Source organism: Ascidiella aspersa, chromosome 1 (assembly GCF_963924565.1).
Source record: "Ascidiella aspersa chromosome 1, kaAscAspe10.2, whole genome shotgun sequence".
Lineage (NCBI taxonomy): Eukaryota > Metazoa > Chordata > Ascidiacea > Phlebobranchia > Ascidiidae > Ascidiella > Ascidiella aspersa.
In genome coordinates this window covers 37,211,407-37,236,968 of record NC_139447.1, presented here as the reverse complement: position 1 = coordinate 37,236,968, position 25,562 = coordinate 37,211,407, and the positions used below count along the sequence as shown (strand labels likewise).

The 25,562-nt window shown below is 35.2% G+C and overlaps 1 protein-coding gene across 1 annotated transcript; it reads left to right on the top strand.

Moving 5' to 3' along the window:
* Positions 1-9,816: 9,816 nt before the first annotated feature.
* On the top strand, positions 9,817-20,612 carry LOC146170349 (phosphorylase b kinase gamma catalytic chain, skeletal muscle/heart isoform-like). The gene is made up of 10 exons (XM_083391995.1): positions 9,817-9,952; positions 10,572-10,741; positions 11,143-11,197; positions 11,893-11,958; positions 12,222-12,294; positions 13,003-13,093; positions 13,418-13,538; positions 15,235-15,358; positions 17,678-17,812; positions 18,293-20,612. Exons 1-10 carry the CDS (start codon positions 9,870-9,872, stop codon positions 18,632-18,634), a joined length of 1,260 nt encoding a protein of 419 aa, XP_083248121.1. The 5' UTR covers positions 9,817-9,869; the 3' UTR covers positions 18,635-20,612.
* The last annotated feature ends 4,950 nt before the right edge of the window (positions 20,613-25,562 follow it).

Below are 25,562 nucleotides of genomic sequence, written 5' to 3'. Positions count from 1 at the left end.
TACAAATAATTTAAAAATTTATTTTTGGGGTTTTTGTCGAATAAGTTTTTTAGCTCGTTTGGTTTGCCTTGGTTTGTTTCAGACCATTTTTGTCAAAGTTTTATTTAAAAATTATAAATCGTATAACTTTCAATTTGTCACACATGGCGCATAGTGATATGTAAATGCACTTCTACGGGTTGAGAAATCTACCCGTAAGAGGCTTTTAATTTGGGGAAACAAAACCTAAGTTAGCTGTGCTCTTATCAAATAGTTTATAATCACTATCTAGTTCTCTCTTTGCTGAAAGTCATATTTGTCTAACCGTAAATCTGAAAATCAGGTCGCGCACATTTTAATCGATAAATTGCTTTAAATCTATACGAGCTTTCGCACAGCCGTCAGGTCAAAGTAAGAACGATCATTCTGGTTTTTTTTTGACAAGTTAGAACTATGTAATGGTCACTCCAATTACAATGTAATTCGTGAATTGCTTTTTCGCAGTAACTTCAGTTTGACTCTAATTTCCGTTAATACCAAATAAGCTACTTTGTCAAACGGCGTTTTCAGGTTTTTTGTCGAAATAAATTCTATTTTTAAAAGTAAAAATATAATTTTTTTGAATATTTTTTAGGTTAAATACCGCTGCTTCTTTGCCTACACTTGTTTGGTAAACCAGAAAACACATTTAAGCATCATTTTGAACGTTTCGAATAACTCTCTTTATTCATTTTGAACATGGTCAGAGTTATCTGAAACGTTTACAAAATGCTACCTACTTCTGTATGGGCTTTCATATTCTTACTACTTCTCACTACAACATCCAGCCATTATGCTCCGAAAACACCTTTTTACAAAAAACGAATATTTTGACCTTAACGGACTGCACAAACGACATAACCAACAGTGCAAGTGCCATACTACACCAGGTATACTACACGAGATATGCTGCAGTGGTCGGCCACAACATAGAGCCCCTCTGTTTACCTAAACTAGCCAAGAGCGCCTTAAATATTAAGCAGAAGCGCAAACGAACTCGAACTGCAGTCTCAACCTTCCTAAAACAAAGTGAGGTGTGGTTTAGGACGCTAGCTGACAAAAAAGTCGATTTCTTGGTCGATTCAAGTGACATGCTCGTGACAGCTTTCTTTCCAAGTTAACACTTTTAAAAAATCTTACGAAATTCAACCTATTGTGTGCGATGTATGATTTACAAACTTAATCCATTATACCAGTGGTTCCCAAACTTTTTGGGCACGCGGCACACTAAAAAAATCTTTAGGAAAACGCGGCACACTTTTAACAGAACCACAATATATTAATTTTACATTCGCCCTTAACATACGACAAACTATATGTAATTGTCTCCAAATTAATAATTTGTAATGAATAGTGTGTATTCAAGTCTAAAATGCTTGCGTGTATGTCTATTGTTAATACAAATACTCTCATTTCCGAAATTACAATAAGTTTCGCGGCACACTTGACAATCTCTCGAGACACACAGTTTTGTCCAATTAAAAGTCATTTTAATGAAGATAGAAAAAGTTCAACTGCCAGTCCAACTCATTGCCGTGGTAGGTCATTCATATTTCTAGCAATATATTTCTCTTTCTCATATCAAACACCAAAAGCTAAACAAATAGCAAGCATTTTTTCTGTACAGTACACCAATTAAATAATTAGTTCATTTACAGAAATATGTTTTTAATGAATACACTTTAGTGCAAGTTATTTGCCTAAATGGTTTTAAGATCACTGGCACACAGTTTAAAAGTAGAAATAAACGTTAAGCTTCCGAGGCACACAGTTTGGAATCATGCATTATACTAATCAACATGTTTACGTCAGATTTTCTAACTTGTTACTTTTACCAAATTTGACAAACTTTGTTTTATTTTAGGTGTAATACTATTTTACTTTAAAACCAAATCACCCATAAACGCAATATATTCGATGATTTTTTTTTTTGGGGGGGGTGGTATTTTAGAACCTACCTTTTTGTAGCAATTTTATCAAATATCCAGTAAACTTTTTGTGACAATTTAGCAAAAATCATTCAAAACATTTCGACAATATCGACCCCCCCTCACCCCTCACAACCCCAAAACAATATTTTAAAAAATGATCATAAAAAAAATATGTTCATCTTTTTTCAGTTAAATTCATGATTATACTGTAAATTTCATTTGTCTAACTAACCACTAGGCAAAATATAAATCGATGCTCTTTTTGTAACTATACGCAGTATCATATATTTTTTAAGTTAACTCTCTTGATTTAACTTGACGCCACACAATTTATCATACTCTTGTCTCTTCGATACCAAAAACCTCCTTAACAAACAATCACAAATATGACGTTCAATGACTTCTGTTTTCTATGTATAGAACGTTCAAACAATGCCACACATATCAGTTTTAAATATAAGTTGTGTTCTTTATTAAAACGACCAAACAGAAAACCCAGCGTCAAAAGCCTAGAATCTAATTCGGTTTTGGTGTAAATATTTCTGCAAATTGTAACAACGCAATGCTATTCCAAAGCAACGTATCCCGACTATACATATCAATTTAAATATTCAGTCGGTCAGTCAGTGGAACGAGTCGTATCGGCTTAAACGAGGAATATAACGCTGCGTGACGCTCAGTCCTTTGCGGGCTAACTGCCGTTTTGCGCTGACCCCATGAAAAATTAATGCCGCCGACATTTGCCGCAATCCCGAACGCAAGGAATGAATGTTGAGTGCGATTCGCGCAATGTACACGCGCGGTTTGCATCGATAAAACACCGAAACCGCGCTGTAGGGATTCTTTCGTTAACTATGTGTATTGAGCGTTTTCGGGCAGTTTCTGCGATGAAGCGGCTCAGAGGTAGCAAAATTACGGCCCGCAGGATTCGGCCCACCGAGTTAATTTACATATTTTCTTAATGAAGGTGAAGTACAATTGAATGTTTTAGGATGCAACGTTAAATTAAGGTTATATATTTTCTTTGTTTAACGATCATCAAGTTAATAAAATTTGACACAAAGTTTTATATCCGCCCGCCTTCGTCAACTCTTTATCAGTTATCCGTCTTAATAAGAATATCAAAGCGCATACAGAAGTAGGTATCATTTTGGACGTTTCGAATAACTCTTTATTTATTTTCAACATAGAGAGAAGGTACTGATTAATAAAGAGTTACTCGAAACGTTCAAAATGATACCTACTTCTGTATGGGCTTTGATATTGTTATTACGTCTTACTTTATGAAAAAGTTGGGGACCCTTGGCCTAAAAGTTGGGGACCCTTGGCCTAAAGTTAACAATGAACGATATCATCGGATCGGGGCCGATACCAGATAACAAGTTGTAGCATTAGTCGATCCAAGTAATGTCCAATAATATCGGATTGAAGCCTATACCCAATGCTAAGTGGTAGTATCGGTACTCGTCCTATATACAGGTGGTACTGGTAACCATCCGCCAGCAATTAATATAGAAATTTTAGGTATTATTTGCAAATCAAGCGCAGTAATTCTTCCTTAAAGGTTATTAAAAAATAAAAATATTAGCTTAACAATTTTATGTAGATAAATTTGTTAACACTGAACTAAAGTGTTTCCCTGTTAACCTGAAAAAACATATCTCTGAACGTTAGCATTCCATCTATTCTGCTTGAAAGAACATAAATAATTATCCCGTCATTTGTTGTCGGATGGGATCTCTATTATTTTTGGCCAAATTATCGTTTATCGGTATCGAAATGTATCGGACAGTTCTATACAATACTCTAGGGTGGTTATGTACACCTATACGATACTTGTATTTGAGTATTAGCCATGTTTCGCGTTAAAACGAATAATCAGTTACAAAAGTAAGAAATTAATAGTAGGAGGTAACATTTTGACAGCAAGTCTTAGTTCAATAACTTGATTAATATGGCATCTGCACGTTCCAGCATTAAAATAGGTTATCGTCCCAGTCTTTAAAAAAGCCAAAAATCATGGCCATGGGTCTGGCATCGGCCGTTTTGGTGTCGGTGTTGGAGCGCCCTAATTCGAACGCTGTTTTGGTGCCTGGTTTTCACCCCTATTTGGGGTTATTGGTAGAGTTAGAAAAGGAGTTAGGGTTGAAATTATTAGGGGAGTTAGTGATGTACTTAGGGGTGTGGATTGGGTTTTTTGTTTATGTCTGATTATGGCCATTCAGGTCGTATTCCGACGGATTTAGGGCTTATTCCAATTAGCAGTTATTACGTCTATTATGTATTAGTCCCATTTTGGTCTAATGTGTTTAATTCCGACGTTAATTTTGTGTTTATTTCAGTCTTCTGTCTAGAGTCCGTGTGTGCATCTTCAATTGAAATTATCATATTTTGTTTTGTTTGATGTACACTGATTTGTCAGTAAAAAATGACAAACATATTACTTACAAATACGTTTGCCTATTTACATTTGTCAAACAAAAATAAAATTGTAGCGCCTTTATCTTTAACAACTAGGCGAGAGGCTTTTTTTGAATTTGTAAACTTTTGACCAGCTCTCGCCACCTAATGTCCATTATTACTAGATAATAATAACCGTTAGATGACGCTAACACAACGTTGATAAAAAATATTATACCCGCTGCTGGCCAATATTTTTTCAAGCGCGGCTTTATAAACTCGTTTATAAAACATTTTAGACTTTGTGTAAACACTTTAAGATTACTCGTGCGTAATGTATTTTGCTTTTTTTTGAATAAAGTATATAATATTCCTAAACTTAAGTTGACCGCTTTCAAAAGAATAGAGGAAAATCTATGTCAGATAAAAAAATACAATATCCATACAAATACTGTACTTTCATCAATTATTTATTTAATGTGTATCAAAAACGTTATAAATAAATAAATAAAATATCCATACGCCTCATAAACAATAGTGTTAATGGCATGTATTAAAATGCCTTACCAATTCGACAATTTAAATTATTTTTTTCATAAAAATTTTGATTCCAACGGGGTTTCGTCCTTTATTATCGAACAACCTACGATCATTTTGAACTAAATATTTCAACTTGCCATAAAAAGCAGGCAACGGAAGCATACGACACCGATATAATAATTGGAAATCTTTGGTTGGCCTGGTTTGACTCCATGGTAAAGTAAAACGGCTCCGTGGGGAGCTTTTCCGCATCTGCAAGAAATCTGGACCATATAATATCGACAGATGTTAAAGGGTCAGACGTGAATCTGTTTCAAGGCGAACACACGACACACAATGCATTTATTGTACAAAGGAAAACTTGCTACTTGTGTCTCATATCCACGTTTCTGCATTTGTATGTCCGCAAAATATGTACGACCATTGTATCCAATGAAAATATCTTATTTGTGAAACCTCCATTTAATTACTGTACGGTTGCATATAGTTGTGTAAAAAATACAAATTAATTTGCAGTTTAAATACAAAGTAGTATGATTGCCTTGTTGATTTTAAGTAACTTATTTCTTAACACTGCCGGCGAAGTATAAGTCAGGTTTGCTATATTTTTGACAATATGATATCACTGATATGTCACATGTCTTGCATAAATTTCAATATTGCACATATTTAAAAAATTGTACAATAAATAAGGGAGACATAAAGGATATTTTAATTGTTCTATGACGTTGCTTACATTATAAGGTATACGAATCGTATTATCTCTGTTGGGTTTTACTTTGTTTGTAGTGTGCAATAAGGTAAAAAGTCGTTTTGGGACAAAATGTATTTTTATTTTAGTTACATTTTAATCTATATGTCTGCAACGGTTATTATAAAAAGGCTGTCATATATTTAAATATTTAATTAAAGGCAGTAACGTTGTGCATGTATATGTTTAAAACCAGGTTTAAAAAACTGCCATTCTGTTTCAAAGTACCGTACAGCGGTGCATTTCGTGTTCAACGTAACGTAAACAGTAAACAGAAAACGTCGTCACGAGCTCGTTTTACTGCCGCCATTGCCGGTAAACCAAGTCAGCATTTACCGGCAGACCTAACAGCAACAAACAGTTCGGGGCTTTACGATATACGAGGGTAGGGCAGGTGTCGGCTGCTTCGATTGGTGCGATATTTGTCAGTTGGTAGACAGCTGGCAACGCCCACATTTGGTGCCAGTAAGATTGCAGCAAACTCAGACTTTTGTAGAGTAGGCTGTTTATGTCAGTGGTTCACAGACTTTTTGACGCTTTTGCTTCTACTTCGTGCATTTAAATTTCTTTAATTTCTACTTTGACCTGATGAAGCACGGTTGTATGAAAGCTTGTCGAGATTTCAATACAATTTGTCTTTATATAGTGCCACCTAAATACTCTATTTAGAATTAGATAAATATGGCCATTTTCAAAACCTTTGGAGTGCGACATAAATTTAAGTTTTGTGACCAAGACACGCAGAAACTAGTATAAAATATGTTAGGTTTCAGTGAGTTTTTTAAATTGGCAACAAACATTTTAAAATTGTTCGATGGCGTTTTACTTCATTCAGCTCCGATATTTGTGTTTTGTTAATCAGCTAATCTTCACATAATAGTTTGTGACTTAAATACTGCCCAAACTGCTAATAACGTAGTAATTCAGTTCAATAGGACGAAACCAAAGAAATGTGTTTGGTGCAATAATCAGGTTGTGTTGAACCAACTTGTTTTAACATTGTTAAATTTGCACACGCCCTGTGAAAGTCAAACACTTTTACAGGTTACGTCACGTTTGTGTACAGTTGATCACTGGGTACTGGTCATCACCTGAAAAAATGTATTCTCAGTGTCTCGTGTCATAAAAAAGTTAAATATCACTGAAAAAAGCTAAACGGCCAGTGTCGTTATGGTTTTTAATAATGATTCAACCTTAAGTAGGGGCTACTTCAGAGTTCAGTAGGCGTTTTAAATGACCTGACATAGTCTAATTCATGTCTGCAAATGACTGGACTTAACCCAATTTAACAAAAATAAATCACTTGACTCGTTTTTCCATGTTTTAAACATTTGAAACAAGTTTGTTTTGACATAAGTTAGTTTTGGTTGTTTCGCCAATTTTTCACAATTTTAAGTTTATCGTTTTATTTTTGGTTCCAAAGAGTTGTCTTGGTCTTAACCCCCGCAATTGGCTTGTTTACAGCTTTGTAAGCAACTTTAGTCAGCACTCACAGGCGTTTTTAGGCAACCTACGGGTAAATGCATCGTGGCGCAAGAGTATAAATTACCTAAATAGTCGCAACCTCAGAAATGACCTCACTCAGTTCAGTTTACCACCTGTTATTCGCCCTAAAGGTGTTTTCCCATCGACAGAGAGCAGCCAGCGTCTGCCCCATTTTACCTAGTTACAGCGATTGCGCCACTTATTATTTCCAGTCCTGTACGCTCGCTCAAACATATGTTACTGCCTCGTTAAGGTAGCACTTAAACCACAAGACTGTACTGGAAGGATATCATAAAGTTTTGTTGGGTCTGTTATTGTTTTTAATTGTAGCAATTTAGGATATAGGCTGCTGTGCCAACGACCTCCATTTGTATAATTAAAGAGTTTTTGCGCGTTTGCTTAAGACAGACCAGTTGTCTAGACTTTTCTAAATGTGCCGTGAAATTTATAAAGGCCAGTGGCTTAGTTTGGTCCAATTTTGCTGTTTACTGGCTGTAGAAATAATTAGGGCTGGTAGGCCTAACCTTTATTAACAAATTAAAACGTTTTTAAGGTGTGTAGGAAATCAAGTTGTGTGTATGAATTTTGTGTTGTTTCAAACTTAGGCCTATCTAACTTGAAAACCGTGTAATATCTTGAATACTCAGGTAAGGAAAAGAAAACACTTTGAGATTTACAGGTTTTGCTTAAATGTCAAGTCTAGCCACGTTTTTATTAACTCAAAACAAGACGACTGAGGTAGTAGCCTAGGTGAAATTCAAAATAGGATAATGTTTAAAAGTGAAAAATTTGGGACTTGATCAAAGTCTACTCTAGCACTAGTACCGTACGTTAATGGTTCCTACACTGTAGGAAATATAAGTTTGTTAGGAGTTAAATATGATCGACAGTAGCATAATAGGTTATCCTTCACAGCAATACAGAAAAAAAAATGCCGTAATAGTATGCCAAATGTTCGTTGTTAATTAGTGAGGTTGTATCACCAAATAATGACAAATTACAATTTGTAAATGAATATACTGTTGCTGCCAGGCAGTATATCAATTATAAAGAGGGTTCTTCTGGCAAATATTTATTCTGTGCCGACGTTTCGATTACCTATACTGGCAATCTTCTTCAGGGATTTCTACAATTTGTAACTTTAAAAAACTTGATAATTTAATTGAAATCGTTAGTGGTGTATTAACACGTGCAATCAAACAAGACCTTTTTCATTGTTGTCGCATATTGTTGAACTTTCAAAAGCCAATAAAACTTTCGTGAGTACAAATTAACACAATATATCGGATTTATCGAGCCAAAATGCTCCATTCGCGGCTCCAAATACCAAACGCCTTTTCTAGGAAACGCCCAAACCAGTTACAGCCTACGCTTAACCGCATGCCTACGAGACTTGGGCCACACACACGAACAGATCCACGTGTTCGATTGCCGTTAATAAGCGAAAGCCCGGCGGTGTTTTGGTCGGCATAGGCTTACCACAAACAACAGACATACCTAAGGAGACGAACAACTTAAATAAATCAAGTGGTGGTTATATAACGCCGGGCGAAAGGTCGCGCAAACTTGGTAAGGCGCAGCCATGCAGACAGCCTTTTTCTTTGTTGTTGAGCTGACCAGCTCGATGCTGATTAGTCAGTTTTGGAGGCTGTGTCTAGGTTGTGTCCAGCAGCCGCCTGTTGCTAGTTATTTGGCAACAGAATGCAGCTGGTTGTCTGCCGTTATTGACCGCATTTCTCTGCGCTAGCGGCTGTCGACATTAATATTGCATAGCACTTGCGTTTATTGTCGCCATTTTAAACGTGCAGGAAGGTTCAAAGGTTTGAATGGCGACGGTTCCGTGATATTTTGGGATTTATGAAGGGTACACCTGCGCTGTTTGAAAGGATTTCCGGCTAAAGTGTTGTGTTCTGTAGAGATAAGCAGGCTGTAGCGTGTATTTCATTTGTCTGATGACTGTCACGTGTCTTTCTATTTATATATTTGTACTGACTAGTTTTGTGAGAGGGCCTTTCTTTCCAAGTCATAGCCAGCAGATATTTCATTGTAGCTAGGCGTTGTTACGTTGTTCTCATGTTAAAGTATTTGGTAGTATAAAAAGTCTTGCCATTTGAGTTATTTATAAGGGTATGCATTCCTTCGTATAACATTTGATCCTATAAGGTTAGACAGATGTTTTTTGTGTATAGTTATTTGCAAGTTGTTGTTATGTAGACTATTTTAAAGTTTTGGTGACATCACAATTAATCCCAAAGCTAGAGAGATTTGTATAAAATATCATAAAATGTAAGTTATGTTGGCAATGTAGATCTAACTAAAGCTGGCATAACATTAGTTCTTAAGATTTTTGTGAATTGTTGCATAAATAATCAAAGGATGTAGTCATGAATGTGAAAGTATTGCAAGATCTTTTCAGTAGTGGGATTTTTTTTCATATCTTTATTTAAAATGTATGCGAGTTAAACAAAGCTGTTAAGATGCTGGTGACCGACCTCATTTCATAATTTGTTATAGCCAAAGATTTGCGCCAAAATTTTTTTAGCCAAAATCCTACGCTAAAATAAGAGAAAACGGCTATTTTCGAATTTCCATTGTAAATTCATTAGGCCGGCGATAAATGGTGATAATACAGCTGTTGAGTATTGCAAGTTGACCTGATGTAATTTGCCTTCATATGACTTTCTGTTTTTCAGTTTTTATTATGCAATGAAATAGAAACAGATTTTGGGTAAAATTTCATCGCCATGGGTAATGATGAAGAACTGCCCGACGTTTCAACGGCCCGTGAGTTTTACGCCAAATACGTGCCAAAAGAAATTCTGGGAAAGTAAGTCGAAACAACCTTTGTAAAATTTTGATTCATATTTTGGCAGTTGTTTTTTAAATTTAATTTGGTGCATATGTTGTTAGGGAAATATCTGCTACTATTTAATGACATTAAATCTACCAATGCCTGTTTTTTAAGGTTTGACTTAAACCAGAACTGTTTCACCTAATACTAACTACTAAGTCCTGCTTTAAGTAAAATTTTTAAATTTTAGCAGCAGATAGACATTGGACATATTTCAGAGACTTATTCTCAGAAATTGACCTTAAAACACTGGCCATCCATCTTTTATTCGCGTTGCTGTATCCAGTAACATATTGCTGACATTTTATTCTGTAACATTTTATGCATTTTTGTCAGTTGAATTTTGTATTTTAATCTTGCTTTAGATAAAATCTATTGTTTTTTTATATGTATAGTAACATTCTTTGTTTAACAACCACTGGCCACCATATTTTTGTTTAAGTTCTTGTATTGAGTAATTGATAGCTAACAATTTATTTTGTAACATGTGATTTTTTTCTCTTTAAATTTTCTCTTTAAATTTTATTTTTAATCATACTTTAGATAATATCTATGATTTTTTCAAATATCTACTATCTTTATTCTTTGTTTAAAGGGGCGTCAGCAGCTGTGTGAGGCGATGTGTCAATAAGCAAACAAACAAGGAATATGCAGTAAAAATCATCGACCTGACCGATCAAAACAACAAGATCAGCGAGGAACTACGGAGCATAACTCACAACGAAATTAACATATTAAAAGAAGTATCTGGCCATGCTCACATCAGTAAGTAGTTTGATTTTTGTTATGAAAGGGAATAAAGAGATTTTGGAAACGATTAAAATGCTACTTACTTCTATATTATGGGTTATGGCCTTTGATATTTTTACCATGTCTAACTAAAACCTTATTGAAATGAGCTTCATAGTTTGGTTTTGTGTTTAAAGAATTACAGAAAACCTACATATATTTTAAATTAGGCTACAACTATGTACTGTAAATTTATTTTTTTTACATTGTTTTTGTTTTCTGTTTTACACTGTGATTTATAAATGTATCAAAGAGAAATTGTACATATATATAATATAAATATACATAATTTAGTTAGAAATATTAATTATTAATGACATTGTGTTTTTTGAAAAATATTATATAAAGGGTTAATCTGACATTTGTTTTTTTTGCAGTTGAACTGGTCGATGTATTCGAAACCGATGCCTGCATTTTTCTCATATTTGAGCTGTAAGTAGCAAAGCACCTGCATAAGACATTAGGGAACTGTTTTATGCTTATCTTTTGCAAAGCAATTAACTCAAGTGAGCTAATCTGGTATATCAATTACTCAGCAATTTGTGAGATAGACATAATGCCTGTCAGTTGGATTAGTGACTAATTTGTTCCATTCTGTGTGCATTTAATCCCCCTTATCAAAACTAGTCATATCCTGTCCTTTACATGCACTTTCCCTTTGTATAAATATGTTGACCATTAGCATCGTTATACAGGCACTGTATTACTTCAGTGTAGATGTACGTCAAAATGCAACCCTAATCCCATAGGAAAGAATAAAGCATATGTCATTCAGCACCAACACATGTTCCCTGACCCTAATTACTGGCTTGAAACCATTGTTATATAGGATTTCTCAAACAACCTAAGTAGGGTATTTTACAAAGTTGCCACAGCGTCTTTGAATGTATAAAATGATTTGAATGTTTGAATTGATTTGAATAGTCTGAAAAAAAACATATGTGGTTTTTAAAATTCTTCGAATGTATTTGATTTTACTCGGAAGCTTTATTTCTATGTTTTGGAAATAGAATAAAACGATTTTTATTTCAAAGTGTGGCAACCCTGTTTTGGCACTGCTTGGTACTTTATTAAATAGAATATATATGTGTCAATTATGCCAAAAATGTTTTACTTTTGATTTTCAGATTAAAAAAGGGAGAGCTGTTCGACTATTTGACCCAAGTTGTGAAATTTGGAGAAAAACAAACCAGGTATAAAATTTGACAACTTCTACCCTTACATTAAATGTGGTTTTATATGTATATATTAAGCCCTTTGATTAAAATCTTATGGTTTTGAAGACTGTAGAATCCAATTTAGTTTCCATCCATTCATGTGGCATAATTTAATCTAACCGGATTATCCAGATTGAAATGTGACACCGATCCGATTTGCTTGCATCTTTTCTTTGTTATCACATATTCAATTATAATTGTATATAGCTTATGCTAAGCCACTGTCCTTGGTATTACAGATTTACGATGAGGTCTTTATTGGAAGCCATCGCATATCTCCACTCCCGTGACATTGTACACAGAGATTTAAAGGTAAAAAAAAACATGCTGAATTAATTCTATCTTATATGATTTTGTACTTATTTTGTGACCTGTTGTCATGACAGAATAACCTTTTTGAGATGTCATATTAATTTTGTTGCCATTCTTGGTGATTTTAAGTAAAATGTTGTTATCGGGTTAAGTTTCTTGTATATACCAATTTGCACATTTCTATATCAAAATAACCTTGTGATGTGATAATTTAATTGCTATGTTTTATGTTTTTTTGCTAAAAAATCAATTTTTTTGTGAGATTAAACTTATTATTATATTATTAAATAACTATTTTAAAATCAATAAAATCAAACTGCCCTTGTTTGAAAATTTACTATAATGTTACTTTTTAATGTTTTTGTGAGTAAGTGTTTTTGTTTTTGACAAGCTACTAACAATAGTTTTGGCAATTCCATAGTTTAACTACAAAACTGGATTGATGGACCACCAGTATTTTTAAAATAGCTAGTCAATTAGTGCTGGTATTTGTACAGTTTTTTTGGCTTGTTTTTCTTAAAAAGCCACAACACAGTCACCCATCCTGTTGCAAATTGATTTACGTCGCATGACGTTTATAAATTGAGAAGGGTGCTAAAAGTAAACAAAGACACCACATGCACTAATAAACCATAAACAAACCACAGGCTACTGTTTCTTAAAAATTTGTGCCATGGATTTTGATTTTTTTAATTTTTTTTGTTTTAGCCCGAGAACATTTTACTTGACGACAAGTTGCAACTTCACCTCTCGGATTTTGGATTTTCTGTGAAAATTCGAGACGGTGAATATTTTAAAGGTAAATGAATCCCTGTTGATAAAGATATACATTCCATTAAACAGTTGCTTTCCACAAAATGGATTGTAATGACATTTCAAGAAAGTTCTGTATTTTTAGGTAAATACATTATCTAACTAAACAAAAAACATTAGAGCCCATGTGGTGATTATAACCTTATTTTATACCTGTAAGTTTTTACAAACTTAGTTTTTGCCGGTTACACACAGAAAGAATTCTAAATTGATCTCAAAATGTGTTTTTAAGCAAGTTTTAGTGTTTATAGCTGAGGAGATAACCAACCATAACATTGGAGATTTTAACCTTATTTCTGTTTCTTTTCAGACCTGTTTGGCACACCAGGCTACATGTCACCTGAAATGCTGAAGTGCACAGTCGATGAAGGTCACAAAGGATACGGCAAGGAAATTGACATGTGGGCGTGTGGCGTCATAATGTACACACTGTGAGTTCATTCTTTCTATTTACCAGTGGGTGTTTAATTGTGTTTGAATGGCTGGAAAAAACTAACCACAAACTCTCATAAAATAAAATTTAGGGAACGTTTTAGTGCAGCACTTTAGAAGGTTGACAGGTGTACCAGGCACCGAAAGGAAAAATAATTTGAATCCATAAAACATAGTTTTTTTACTTTTTTTTCTGCTCATTCATCCCACATCACTTTTAAGACATGTAATGCTCTAAGTTAGTATAAGCGTGTTGTAATGCCAATTAACACTGTTTTTCATCAGTTCTTAACCTTCATGGTTCATGGCAGCTTTACAGATTCCTTTACCACACTGTATATTATTGATAAAGACCTTAGTTTAGTTTCAACACAGTTATGAATGAAATTAAGTGACAAGTAAAACGAACAAGACAAAACTAAATTGATAAGATAAGGTTACTTCTCAAGGCCACTGTAGAATGCTTAGTTAAATAGCCTCCTATACTTTGTTTACTGAATGAGTTACTATCGTATGCAGAAGAGCAAAGTATAATTCACAATGGTGTAAATGCGCTCTGTCATGCCGGCGTGTATGCTGTATGTTGAGTGGGTATGTTTGACCACGTGACCCTAGTGACGAGTTCATTTATAGCGGCAGTTGCTTCTTTATAATGCTGGAGTTGGAATGCATGGCGCTGTAATTAAATTAGCTAGCCAGCATATTGGTTGCTGTACACCGCCCTGTAATATAATTCAGTAGTTCCAGGTATATCCATTTTTTTTTTATATAAACCAATTAACAACATTTTAAGATTCTTTCGAACAGCAACTATAAGGTGCAAAAATCATAAAACATTTAAAGTATATCCTCAAAAGTAAGAATACCAAAGCCCATAGAAGTGGGTAACATTTTTTTCCGTTTCAAACATCTCTTTATTCATTTTTTAACATCTAAAATAAATAAAGATGTATTAGAATGTTCAAAATGTTACCTGCTTCTATATGGGCTTAGGTATTTTCACTACATTTAACTACAATCTTAGCCATTATGCTCCAAAATTTATATCCTCACAAAATGTAGCAAGAGTGAAATAGGCTGATGACAAATCAAGTGTAAAGCAAAACAGAAAAGGTACAAAAATTATGTTAAACTTATTGCCCTTACTAATCTCGAGTTTACCTGTTTTCGTAATTCAACCTCAGTAATGAGATCATTGAAATCAGATCTCTCAGACGTTTGCTAAAAATAGGACATCAGTAAACACCAAGTATTGTGTATACCTAATTGAAGCCCACACGTGGAGTTGATGTATGTTCAAAAAATGTTCAAAATGTTATCTGCTATATGGGCTTTGATATTCGTACTACATCTAACTGCGATCTCCAACTTTTATGCTCCAAAGTTTATATCCTCACAAAATGTAGCAAATAGGGCCCCAGGTGAAATAGGCTGATGACAAATCAAGTGTAAAGCAAAAAAGAAAAGGGTAAAAAAAATCATGTTAAACTCATTGCCCTTACCAATCTCAATTTCACCTGTTTTCGTAATTCAACCTTTGTAATGAGATCATTGAAATCAGATATATTGGTCGTTTGCTAAAAATAGGACATCAGTAAAGACCAAGTAACCTGTATACCTAACAGAAGCCAACGCGTTGTGTTTATGTAACTTGATCAAGATTGTGGTGAAATTCAATCGCCTTGTTGTTTTCAGGCTGGCAGGAGTTCCCCCATTCTGGCACCGACGCCAGATGATTATGCTTCGTCGCATTATGGAGGGTCAATACACGTTTCCCAGTCCTGACTGGGATGACATTTCGGAATCGGCTAGAGATCTGGTGAGCGTTTTTTGCATTTTATTATATGTGCCGAAATTAGTTTTGTGGACATATCTTGTTTTTGCCGCTATTCGTTTTTGGTTTGCTATGGTGTGTTTCAGTCTGATTTTTTTCCAAAGCTTAAAAGAAAAAGTATACACAGTAGAACTTTTAAATTTTCAGACATGACGTAGAGTGCTATGTAGGTGCGCATAAGAGGTTTATAAGTCTGCACCCCAAGGGGCCTTTGATTGGGTGACAAAAAACCTAAAATTGTGTGACGTCACCATTTTGACCTCTCTGTAGCTATCGACTCCCATCTAGTTAGTTTTGATTCGAGACACTTAGTCGAAATAACTTGACTTGGGTTTGTCAAATGTGGCTTATTGCGACACGCGAGGTACTTTTAGGTAACTACAATAAGAGTGTTACTTATCTAACGGACAGTATGCTTGCTTGTGTGTCATGCTATTCTACTCGTAAGACATACATAGTTTTCAAGGCACACTTAACTTAAGAACATCGAGGCGAATAGTTTAAGGATCACTTCTTTTAGCAGTTTCCACAATCGCATAGTCATTTAAAAACTGCGCGTCAACTTGATATTTTGGCGATGATATTTTATATGTTAAGTTTGTTTTCGGCAGTGTTTCTTTACTAATGGGTCGCGCCCCAAAATTGAGTTGCAGTAAAGCTGGGTTTTTCGGCTCCTAATTTTACGACAAGCACATTTCCTATTTTCATCCTATAAAAACACGGATCAGTCAATCAGACGGTTGGCCAAAGTATGATATATTAAGGCAATCGTGACAATAGTGCAAAAGCTGCACGTCAAAGCTACGTCAAACGTTAAGACATTTTTTCCTGTTATGTTTCGCGATATCTTGTCGTTCAACGCAAACTCCGTGTTATTACTAACTGGTCATTTGGTGTTAAATGACGCGGGTTTTAGATAATTGCAAAGCAACTCATTTGACGATGGTTTGTCATCAGACGTCACGTTTTTACACTAATTGTGTCCAATCATTTTTGATGTATTTTGCTTAATTAAGCTCGTTACAACATTCTTTAAGTTTTCGCGATTTTTTATGTGACTATGTGCCCATATTTAGAATAGGCTTTCAGTCAAAATTAGTGGTTAAAAGTATACACAGGCAATAGGTTTTTTGTTAGGTCACACAAGTAAATTCGCGACTGATTTTTTTATCAAATTGGTGCAACAATGTCGCACTGTTGTACGATAACGCCGCAATAAAATTCTCAGTACTAATTACAAATTCAAAGCATTGACAATAGTTATTATGTTTCTCAAATTCAAGGCACAACATTCTAAACTTAAATCAATTGTTTTGCTCATTTAGAACATTGGATTGAAATTCAAATTGCTGTTTTACAAACTGAAGCACATTATTGCAATTTTACGCAAATCTTAAGCACTAAATTGTTAAATTTTTCTACAGTTTCGAAAAGTCATTGCACTGTTTTGTCAATTTTAATTAGTGTTCCGTAAATTCGAATCACCGTAATGAAAATCCAAATGCTGATTTGCAGATTGGAAGCAATGTATCAAGAATCGTGCAAACTTTTTTGCGAATTTTGCGAATCATATTAAACTTTAGAAATACTGTAGCATTTGCAATAATTTTAACAAATATAACCGCACTGCGCTGCCTAGTATGACGTCATAATACACGTGACCAGTGACGTGCGACAAACAAACACAAAGCGAGCGATTTATGTCATTCTAATTCATTCTACTATATACGGCTTTTAATCTAGCGGCTTGATTCACCGTGTTACGTTATCGTGTGCACTAAGATTGGTGAGTATATACTCAACAAGCAATATCAACTGAGTGAATGACTCTGTCTAGAGTTCAAGAAGTTGAGTGTTTCTCAGCCTTTTATGGCTAGCGGCAACCCTCAGAAATACTAAATAGATTGCGGCACCCCTATAAGATTTTTTCGTAGGTATAATTCACTAGAATGTCACATCAACTCTTCACAACGTAGGAAGTTTTAATTGTATTTATTACAATCTAATCTTACACAAAAATTTGTGAAGCAAAAAAACAGATTTCTCAAATGTTCTCAAATATCTCTCGGCACCCTCTAGAATTAAAAATGGCACACGCCGCGGCACCCCGGTTGAGGACCACTGAGTTAAGGACATGTATATTAGCGGTCTGATTTCGTAGTCAGGAACCTACAAGGAACGTGTAAGAGACTTAAGAAGTCATCGGCCCTCGCCTTAAGAGCCAGCACATTACTAAACCGTAGCAACCCCAATCGCTAAAACTATCACTTTAGATTGAAACTTTAACACCATTTATTTGTTCAGATAAGCAAAATGCTTGAGGTCGACCCGGACAACAGACTGACCGCTAAAGGCGCCCTTGCGCACCCCTTCTTCCAGCAAGTTGAAGAAGCTTCGAGGTTTAGTTCGAAACCTTTCAACGCGAGACGAAAGTTCCGGGTAAGCAGCTCTTTATCGTTTGATTTTTAAACCCTATGTATTTCCAAATGTCTTTGAACATAGTATTTGAATTTTATGTGCAGCTTAGAGTTATATGTTCAGAAAGCGCTATTGTAAAATCAATTTATTAACTATTCGGTATGGTGATGACCATGGCATTTATACTCAAAAAAATTCAAGTGAGCAGTGTGTCTAGTAGAACCCAACATTTATTTAAAAAAAAAATGAAAAAAATAAATTGGGGCCTGGTTAAAAAGTTAGAAAAACACCTATCAAGATATATTACAATTATATCTTTAAAAACACTTACTTTTTATATTACTAATTTGTTTTTAATTTTTCGATTATATATAGAAGTCTTTTGACTTTGCAATTAAAAAAAATTGAGAAACACTGCTCAAGTTATATTAGAATATATCTTTAAAAAATCGCTAATCCTTTTTTACATTACTAATTTATGTTTTTTTATTTTGCCACCAGGTTGCTGTTCACACTGTGATCGCCCTTCACCGAGTCCTAACCCTCTCCGGCCAACACCGACTCCTCAAACTTTCAACAGCTTCACGCGACCCCTACGCAGTCCGCTCTCTGCGCAGAGTAATAGACGCTTCAGCATTCCGTATTTACGGGCACTGGATTAAGAAAAGCGCCGACCAGAACCGAGCAGCTCTATTTGAGAACTCATCACGGGCCGAGCAGCTTCGTTTGGCTGAGATTGAGCTCGTTAATTCGGCTTCTTCGTCGCAATTGAACGCTGAACTTCAGTTCCTGTGCGCCAGTCCGTCTGCTGGAGGCAGTTTAATCGCCCAAGCGGCGTCCTAGCCCCCGCCTATAGTACATTTTTTATGTTTTTTGTGTGTTTTTTGCAAAACGGGCAAAGCTCAGTCGGCCCACGTACAAGCTACTTTTTTCTTTTGTTTTAACAATAGTACATTTTGGGGTTATTTTTGCGCCTTTTTGGACGCTTAGCTCCGCTTTGCGGGTTTTTGGCTGACTTTTTTTTAACTAAAAACGGCACAAAAAGTTTTAGTTGGCCAGAAGAACGTTAAAATGTTTTTTTACCAGGAGATTTTAGACCTTCTACGCTCTCAAAAAGCGTACAATCTTCCCTGGTTTTCGTTTTTTTGAAAGGCTTTTTTCCTCCCTTATTATTACGAATGTGTGTCTGTTTTTTGTTTTCTATAGAGCCGTCTGGGTTTTGGCCGTTTAGCTTCAGTTTTTACGTTGGCCGCCTTTTTTAGACGCATTTTTATACGCTAGGCTTTTATTTTTACTTGTCTCGACTCTTAGCCTCTGCTGCGGAACTTATAGGTCGATGTTTTGATCTGTGCTGCTTCGGCTTAAAACACTACTGTCCAGACCTAAGGCTACCTCGTTTGCCGAGGCAGGTTTCCTAAGGTACTCATTTGTTGAGATATCCCATTTTATCAGATCGGATCCGATACCCAAGTAACAGTATCGGTACCCGTTCTATACTTGGCAGTTATCGGTGAATTTAGGAAATGTCAGCCATGATCGACAATTCAAAGCAGTTATTTTTTATACTAAAATTTTAAATTAAAAAAAGATAATAACTGGGGCCAATTTATCATTTTAAGGCTAAACCCAATAACCTGGCAAAAATCGCTTTAAACATTTTATTTTAACTATGTGTCGAAACGATATGTTACATATCGGACAACCCTACAAGGGTTGTGTTTCATGCAGCTCTTTTCCGAAGCTATTCAAAATATTTTTTAACGCCAACATATCGACTTATTGCTACTTATTAGCAAGTCCTGGATTATAACACTTCATGTTACACCAAAAACAACTCTTATGACAAACTATACTTTAATACTTTTTATCTGAAATATCGCGCATTAGTGCCGAACTGATTAGTTACATATCGGGTAACCCGAACCATGGGTTGCATTGCATTTCCATACCTAAGCGCAAACATATCGACTTCTTTCTACTTATCAGCAAGTCCTAGCTACATTATTACGCTTCATGTTACAAACTATCTAAAAACAATTCTTGAGACAAACTATACTTCAACTGCTTAAGCATATATCCAACATAACCGATAAAAACAATTATATTTCAGCACGCATAACATTGTGCTTGTATTTGAGTTATTTAGCGGCATTTTTGGAGACATGTAATAGGTCTATTTACGCTTACCTTAAAAAAAATGTTTATCGAATCGTTCTTTTAACAAAACGGATACATACTCTGTATTATTTTCTACGCTACGCATAAGCGACCGTTAAACTGTATCCATCACGGCATATATTAGTAATTAACTTGTATTGTTTGCTTATCTTTCACATAAGTATTAGAAAAGGTCCATTAAATTTATTTAAGCTTATTATTAGCCCCAATAAATTTCCAATACTATACGCGTTTGCTTTTGAACTGTACTTTGTTGTGCTACGCACTAGCAGCTATCAAAATGTATTACAATCCCACTTTTCTCAAAACATTAAAACAACACATTCGAACACAAAACCACAAAAAGTGCTAAATTAGTCAATTTTTATTCCGATATTTCGTATTAGACGCTTTATAGACAAATTGACCCTTATATTTTTAGCGCCTGGTGATCCTTGATATTGTCACCCATTTTCTGTGAGTACTTATTTGTCTTGTATTGTCTGTCTACAGTTCCAGTCACATTGGTTTGTTGTGTGTTTTAATTTCTTGTACGTTTCTGCAAACCACATTTTTCCCTCTATATTTTTTTTATGTTTTATCCTGTTTTATCGCCAGCCTTTTAAGACGCTGCGAAAAGCGTATTGAAAGCAATACAACTCGTTCGAAACATTGGTATTCTTGTTTTATTAAGCGTTTGGGACTAAGTCCAGTATGTACGGAAAAAAGCCGATTCATTGACGAAATGAGAGGTCCTTAACACAGTGTATTCCAATCCACGAGTCGCGATCCAAAATTGTGCCGCTGTTTGATTTGGTTGAGTCGCCGACTGTACAAGTTTAATATGGTCAGGATTATTGAGATTAATTCTACGCAAGATTTCTCAAAAGTTGTGGAAGAAATACGGAGACATGGCTCACGTTAATTAATTTCAAATTTATTTATGTTATTTATTTTTTATTCACCTTAAAATGTTTAATGAAGATTATTGGGTCGCCAATGCTTCGCTGTTAAATTTACGCAGTATTTGAAAGCGTATTGGAAGCAATACAACTCGTTCCAAACATTGGTATTCTTGTTTTTTAAGCGTTTGGGACTAACATCCAGTATCCACATCAGTGGTTCCCAAACTTTTTTGGCTCGCGGCACCCTAAAAAAATCTTAGCTATTTCGCGAGATGATCAATAGAGTAATTTTACAATCGCCTTACCACACGACAAACTATATGTAAATATCTCAAAATTATTTGTCTGTAATGGATAGTGCGTATTTAAATCTAAAATATTTGCGTGTATGCCTATTAGTAATACAAATACTCTCTTTTCCAAAATTACAAAACAGTTTCGCGGCACACTTGGCAATCTCTCGAGGCTCACTAGTGCGACGCGGCACACAGTTTGGGAACCACTGATCCACATGTGCGGAAATAGAGTGATTCATAGACGGAATAAGACTCAATGTTAAGCAAGGGTCTGGAAATAATCAACTTGAGGGCTACTCTAAAGTAAATGAAAAATACAGTAAAAAATCAGAACAAACCACTTTAAATTTTGGAGCCTAATGGCTGGATGATATTCGTAGAATGAATATCAAAGCCCATGCAGAAGTAAGCTAACGGGTCGTGATGTAAAAAGCCGACCGCAGTAATTCACATTGCTAAAGGTTTAATGGAATAGGTTCTGAGAAAGATATCTCTTAGACTTGTAAAAAAATTGCTTGAAAAATAGCAAGACATGATTTACAATAATTAAATTCAAGTTTATTTATGCCATTTGTCTTATGTTTTGGCTTACTTTCATCACTTTAAGTCAGGGGTTCTTAAAATGGGGTCCATGGACCCCTTGGGGGTCCGTGAACTTATATTAGGGGGTCCATGAAGGCCTAATTAAAGAACTAGTGTAATTAATTTTTAAAAGAAAACACTTCAATTCAAAATTAAACGGTTTTGCACTGAATGTATAGTTAGACTCCATTTAACTTTCACATTTTTCGGACCGAAATGACAGAGTCATGAATTCTATTTGTATTGTGACGTCAATTTATGACGTAATTTTGGAGCATTTCGTCTACCGGGTTCCATGCAAAGCAAAAAAAAATTTAGGGGTCCGCGGTAAAAAAAGTTTAAGAACCCCTGCTTAAAGTGAAGTTAAGTGGGTCACCAAAGCTTGTTATACTAACGCTTATAATATTTGGTCCCCGCGAAAAAAGGTTGAGGAACCTCCATAGTGTGTTTTGAAGTTCCACAACGGTGTATATTTGAGCTTTAAAATATGTTGGAAAAAAAACTTCCACGCAAAAAAGTCACTTGTAAGTCCACGAAACAAGTTTGCTTCGTGCAATTTAAGATGTTAAGGGAGACATTGTTTTTTTTTCACTCCTTTCCGTTTATTTAGAAGGCATACAAAACGACAATGCCATTAAACACGAGTCGCTTGTACACTTGAACCAATCATTTTATTTAAAATTCAATTATTGTATTACGATTTCGTTCACTTACAAAAATTGCAGTAAAGATAATATGGTCGCCAATGCTTCGCTATTAGATTTAACGCTAAGCTTTAGGTAGCCGCGATAAAAAAAACGGACTACAGTAGAATTAAAAATTAGAAATGTGCAAGTTCAAAATAACAACACCACCTGTTAAAATAACGTAGTATAAGGTTACGAAGCCTTGAGTAGGTGGCCATCCATTTTTCCCCGGGTGTGCGTATAGGTACGTATTTGCAACAACTGTGCTCGCCTACGGCCAACTCATAACCTCGTTGCAATGCATTTGCAGTTGTAGATTACTGTGTTCTGTGACCTTTAGTTGTCACAGTCTGACTGATCGTTATGATCTCTGTTGTTTATCTTCACAGGCCACAAGTGGCTAGGTAACATTTGGTAACGCTCTTTGCGCAATACCGAATCTCCTGGGTATTTTTAACCGTAATAAATAGCTCTACTACAGAATAATAGCAAAGGAAAGCTAAAATTAAAAGGTGACTTTAAATTTGCATAAAAAAAACAAATTAATCTGTTAAAATTACAGTTTGTCCGTAAATTAACGAATATTTAATTGTAACAATTTGAACGCTGTGAATATCTCTTTTTTTTATTCATTTTAAAAATCTTTAATAATAAACGAATAAATATATAATTGAAACGTTTAAATTGCTACCTACTTTTATATGGGTTTTGATATTTTTACTACGTTCAACCAAAAACTCCAACCATGCTCCAAAGTTTAAGAATTTAATTATGTAAAACATAAGGGCAACTTTTCATTACCATCCATATCGAGACTTCTTTGTTGTTCCCTAATGCGTTTATACTTAAACTAAAGGTTATGTTCTTTAAATTTCACGCAGCCTATAACCCAGGGGTTCTTAAACTGGGGTCCGTGAACTAGTTTCGGGGGGTCCATAAAGGCCTAATTGAAATATTAGTATTTTTCAAGGACCGAAATCGGCAGATTTATGAAGTCTGTTAGTATTGTGACGTCAATTTATGACGTCATGTTTGAATTTTTTTGCCTACGCTGGTCCATGCGAAGCAAAAAAAAATTTTAGGGGTCCGCGGTAAAAAAAGTTTAAGAACCCCTGCTATAACTGAACATTGAGGCAAACTATATTTTTACGTTACGTCCAATCGTCATTGTTGCGTCACACAAGGTCAAGGCCGTCCCATCCCAAGGCAATACGTGGACAGCTGGGGTAATTATATCAAGTTGTCGACTAAACACATGTGGCCTTTCGTGCACCTTTCATGGTTTGAATTAAAGGGAGTAAAAAGCGCTTGAATAATAAACTCACACGAATCAGGGACATCTTTTGTATTTTTTCTTATAGCCTCTTTTTTGATTTATTTTAACTTTCTTAGGCCCATTTCTCTCAGTTGTGTGCTATTTAGAGAGGAAAAATAAGTCACTAATTTTTTTAAAGTCATGCTGTGGACTCTAAAAGAAAATTTCACATTAATCGCTTCAATTTAATCAGAGTTTGTCAAACTAATAATATTACAAAAAGTATAGTATCATTTCTCAAACTGTGCGTTTTTTAAATTACTTGTTTACAAACACTGCCATAAGGCAAGGCCAAGAACACACCCACCAAGCATAAAAAGAAAGCCTGGTGATTTATCAAATCGCTTAAACCACCAACGCAGCGCACAGCTTGAAGATTACACGCTTCTTAATGACGTCATGTTTTCGTGGTGGAATGCTGACGTAAGGGTGGTTGTTAGGGTAGCGATTAAGGATAATAACATGTTTGGCGCTGGATTGTATTTGTGAACCCGCGTGACCTCTAGGCTAACCACACGTGTATGTGCAGTGGGGAACGTTCATGGCGCGTCTATAATGAAGGGAGATGTGTTTGGCCGCACGTTATACAAGCACAACATGTTTTGAACAACTTATGGTGTCCTTATCGCTTGCTTTTTTGCAGTATGTTGTCAATTATGATTAATGTTTTTGTTATGAGAATGTATATGGGTTCTATTTTGGTTTTCGGATTATTGTGTGCCTTCAACTAATTCGATTTGATCAAGACCGTTCTCTAATCATTGTTTTATAGAATTAAGACTGTTCTGCAGTAATTTTTGGTACAAACGTTTCAACTTAGTAGTTTAAAAATCTAGCGTTAAAAACCATCAACGTTTGTAATACAAACAGCCATACGAACAAAGCTCTTGTTAATGTTAAATTATAAAATCCATAAATTTAAAAACTCGATTTGTTTGTTGTCTTGAAGTGACCCAAGGCGTACCAGCTGCAACTGACTGTCAAACAGGGCTTCATTAAAGTGTTTTTTTTAACTGCATCGACAAAGAAAAAACGCAACTTGACTACGTTTTACTCTTTGTCGCCATCTCACGGTTAAACTTTTTTTTAATTAACTTTTAAAAATACGAAGTTGACGATACTCCGTTGTAACAATAAGACTATCGCCTTAAATTTCATTTCCAATTAGGCCTATTTTTACTTAAAATAAGAATAAGTAGCCGCGTAAAATAAACACATTGCAGTTGGATTTTTGTTACTTTCAAATCAAATAAGTTCCGGTGAATCAGTTTAAGGCAGTCGTTGTTAAAATCAGGGAGTCGAACCGGAACCGAACCGGAACTTTATGAACCGGTTTTGGTCCAATTTTTTCCCGAGACGTAACCGAACCTGAATCGTTCTATGAAGAATTCTGAGGAGCCAAACCGGAACTGAACCCAATATTTTGAGTAAACCTGAACCTTAACCGAACCCTAACCTATCAACAAAAGCGGTTCACTCCAGCATGACGTCACAACCTCTATTTGACAAGGTTAATCTATGTCATGTTCAAAATTTTATGAAAAATAATGAATAGTAATTACACAAAAAACGTTAGTTTTTTTATTTTTCAGATATTTCAATAACGAGCAGCTTGTTTACGCCGCGTAACTCTACATTTATTGACCCACATTTTTACCTCATATTGCATCCGAACCGGAACTTTATAAACCGGTTTTGAAAATGAATTTAGTCGAACCGGAGCTGAACCGGAACTTTTAAAATGCTCGAAACCGAAACTGAACCGGATTCCGAAAAATCCTTGAACCCGAACCGAACCTGAAAGGTCAAACGGTTCGATTCCCTGGTTAA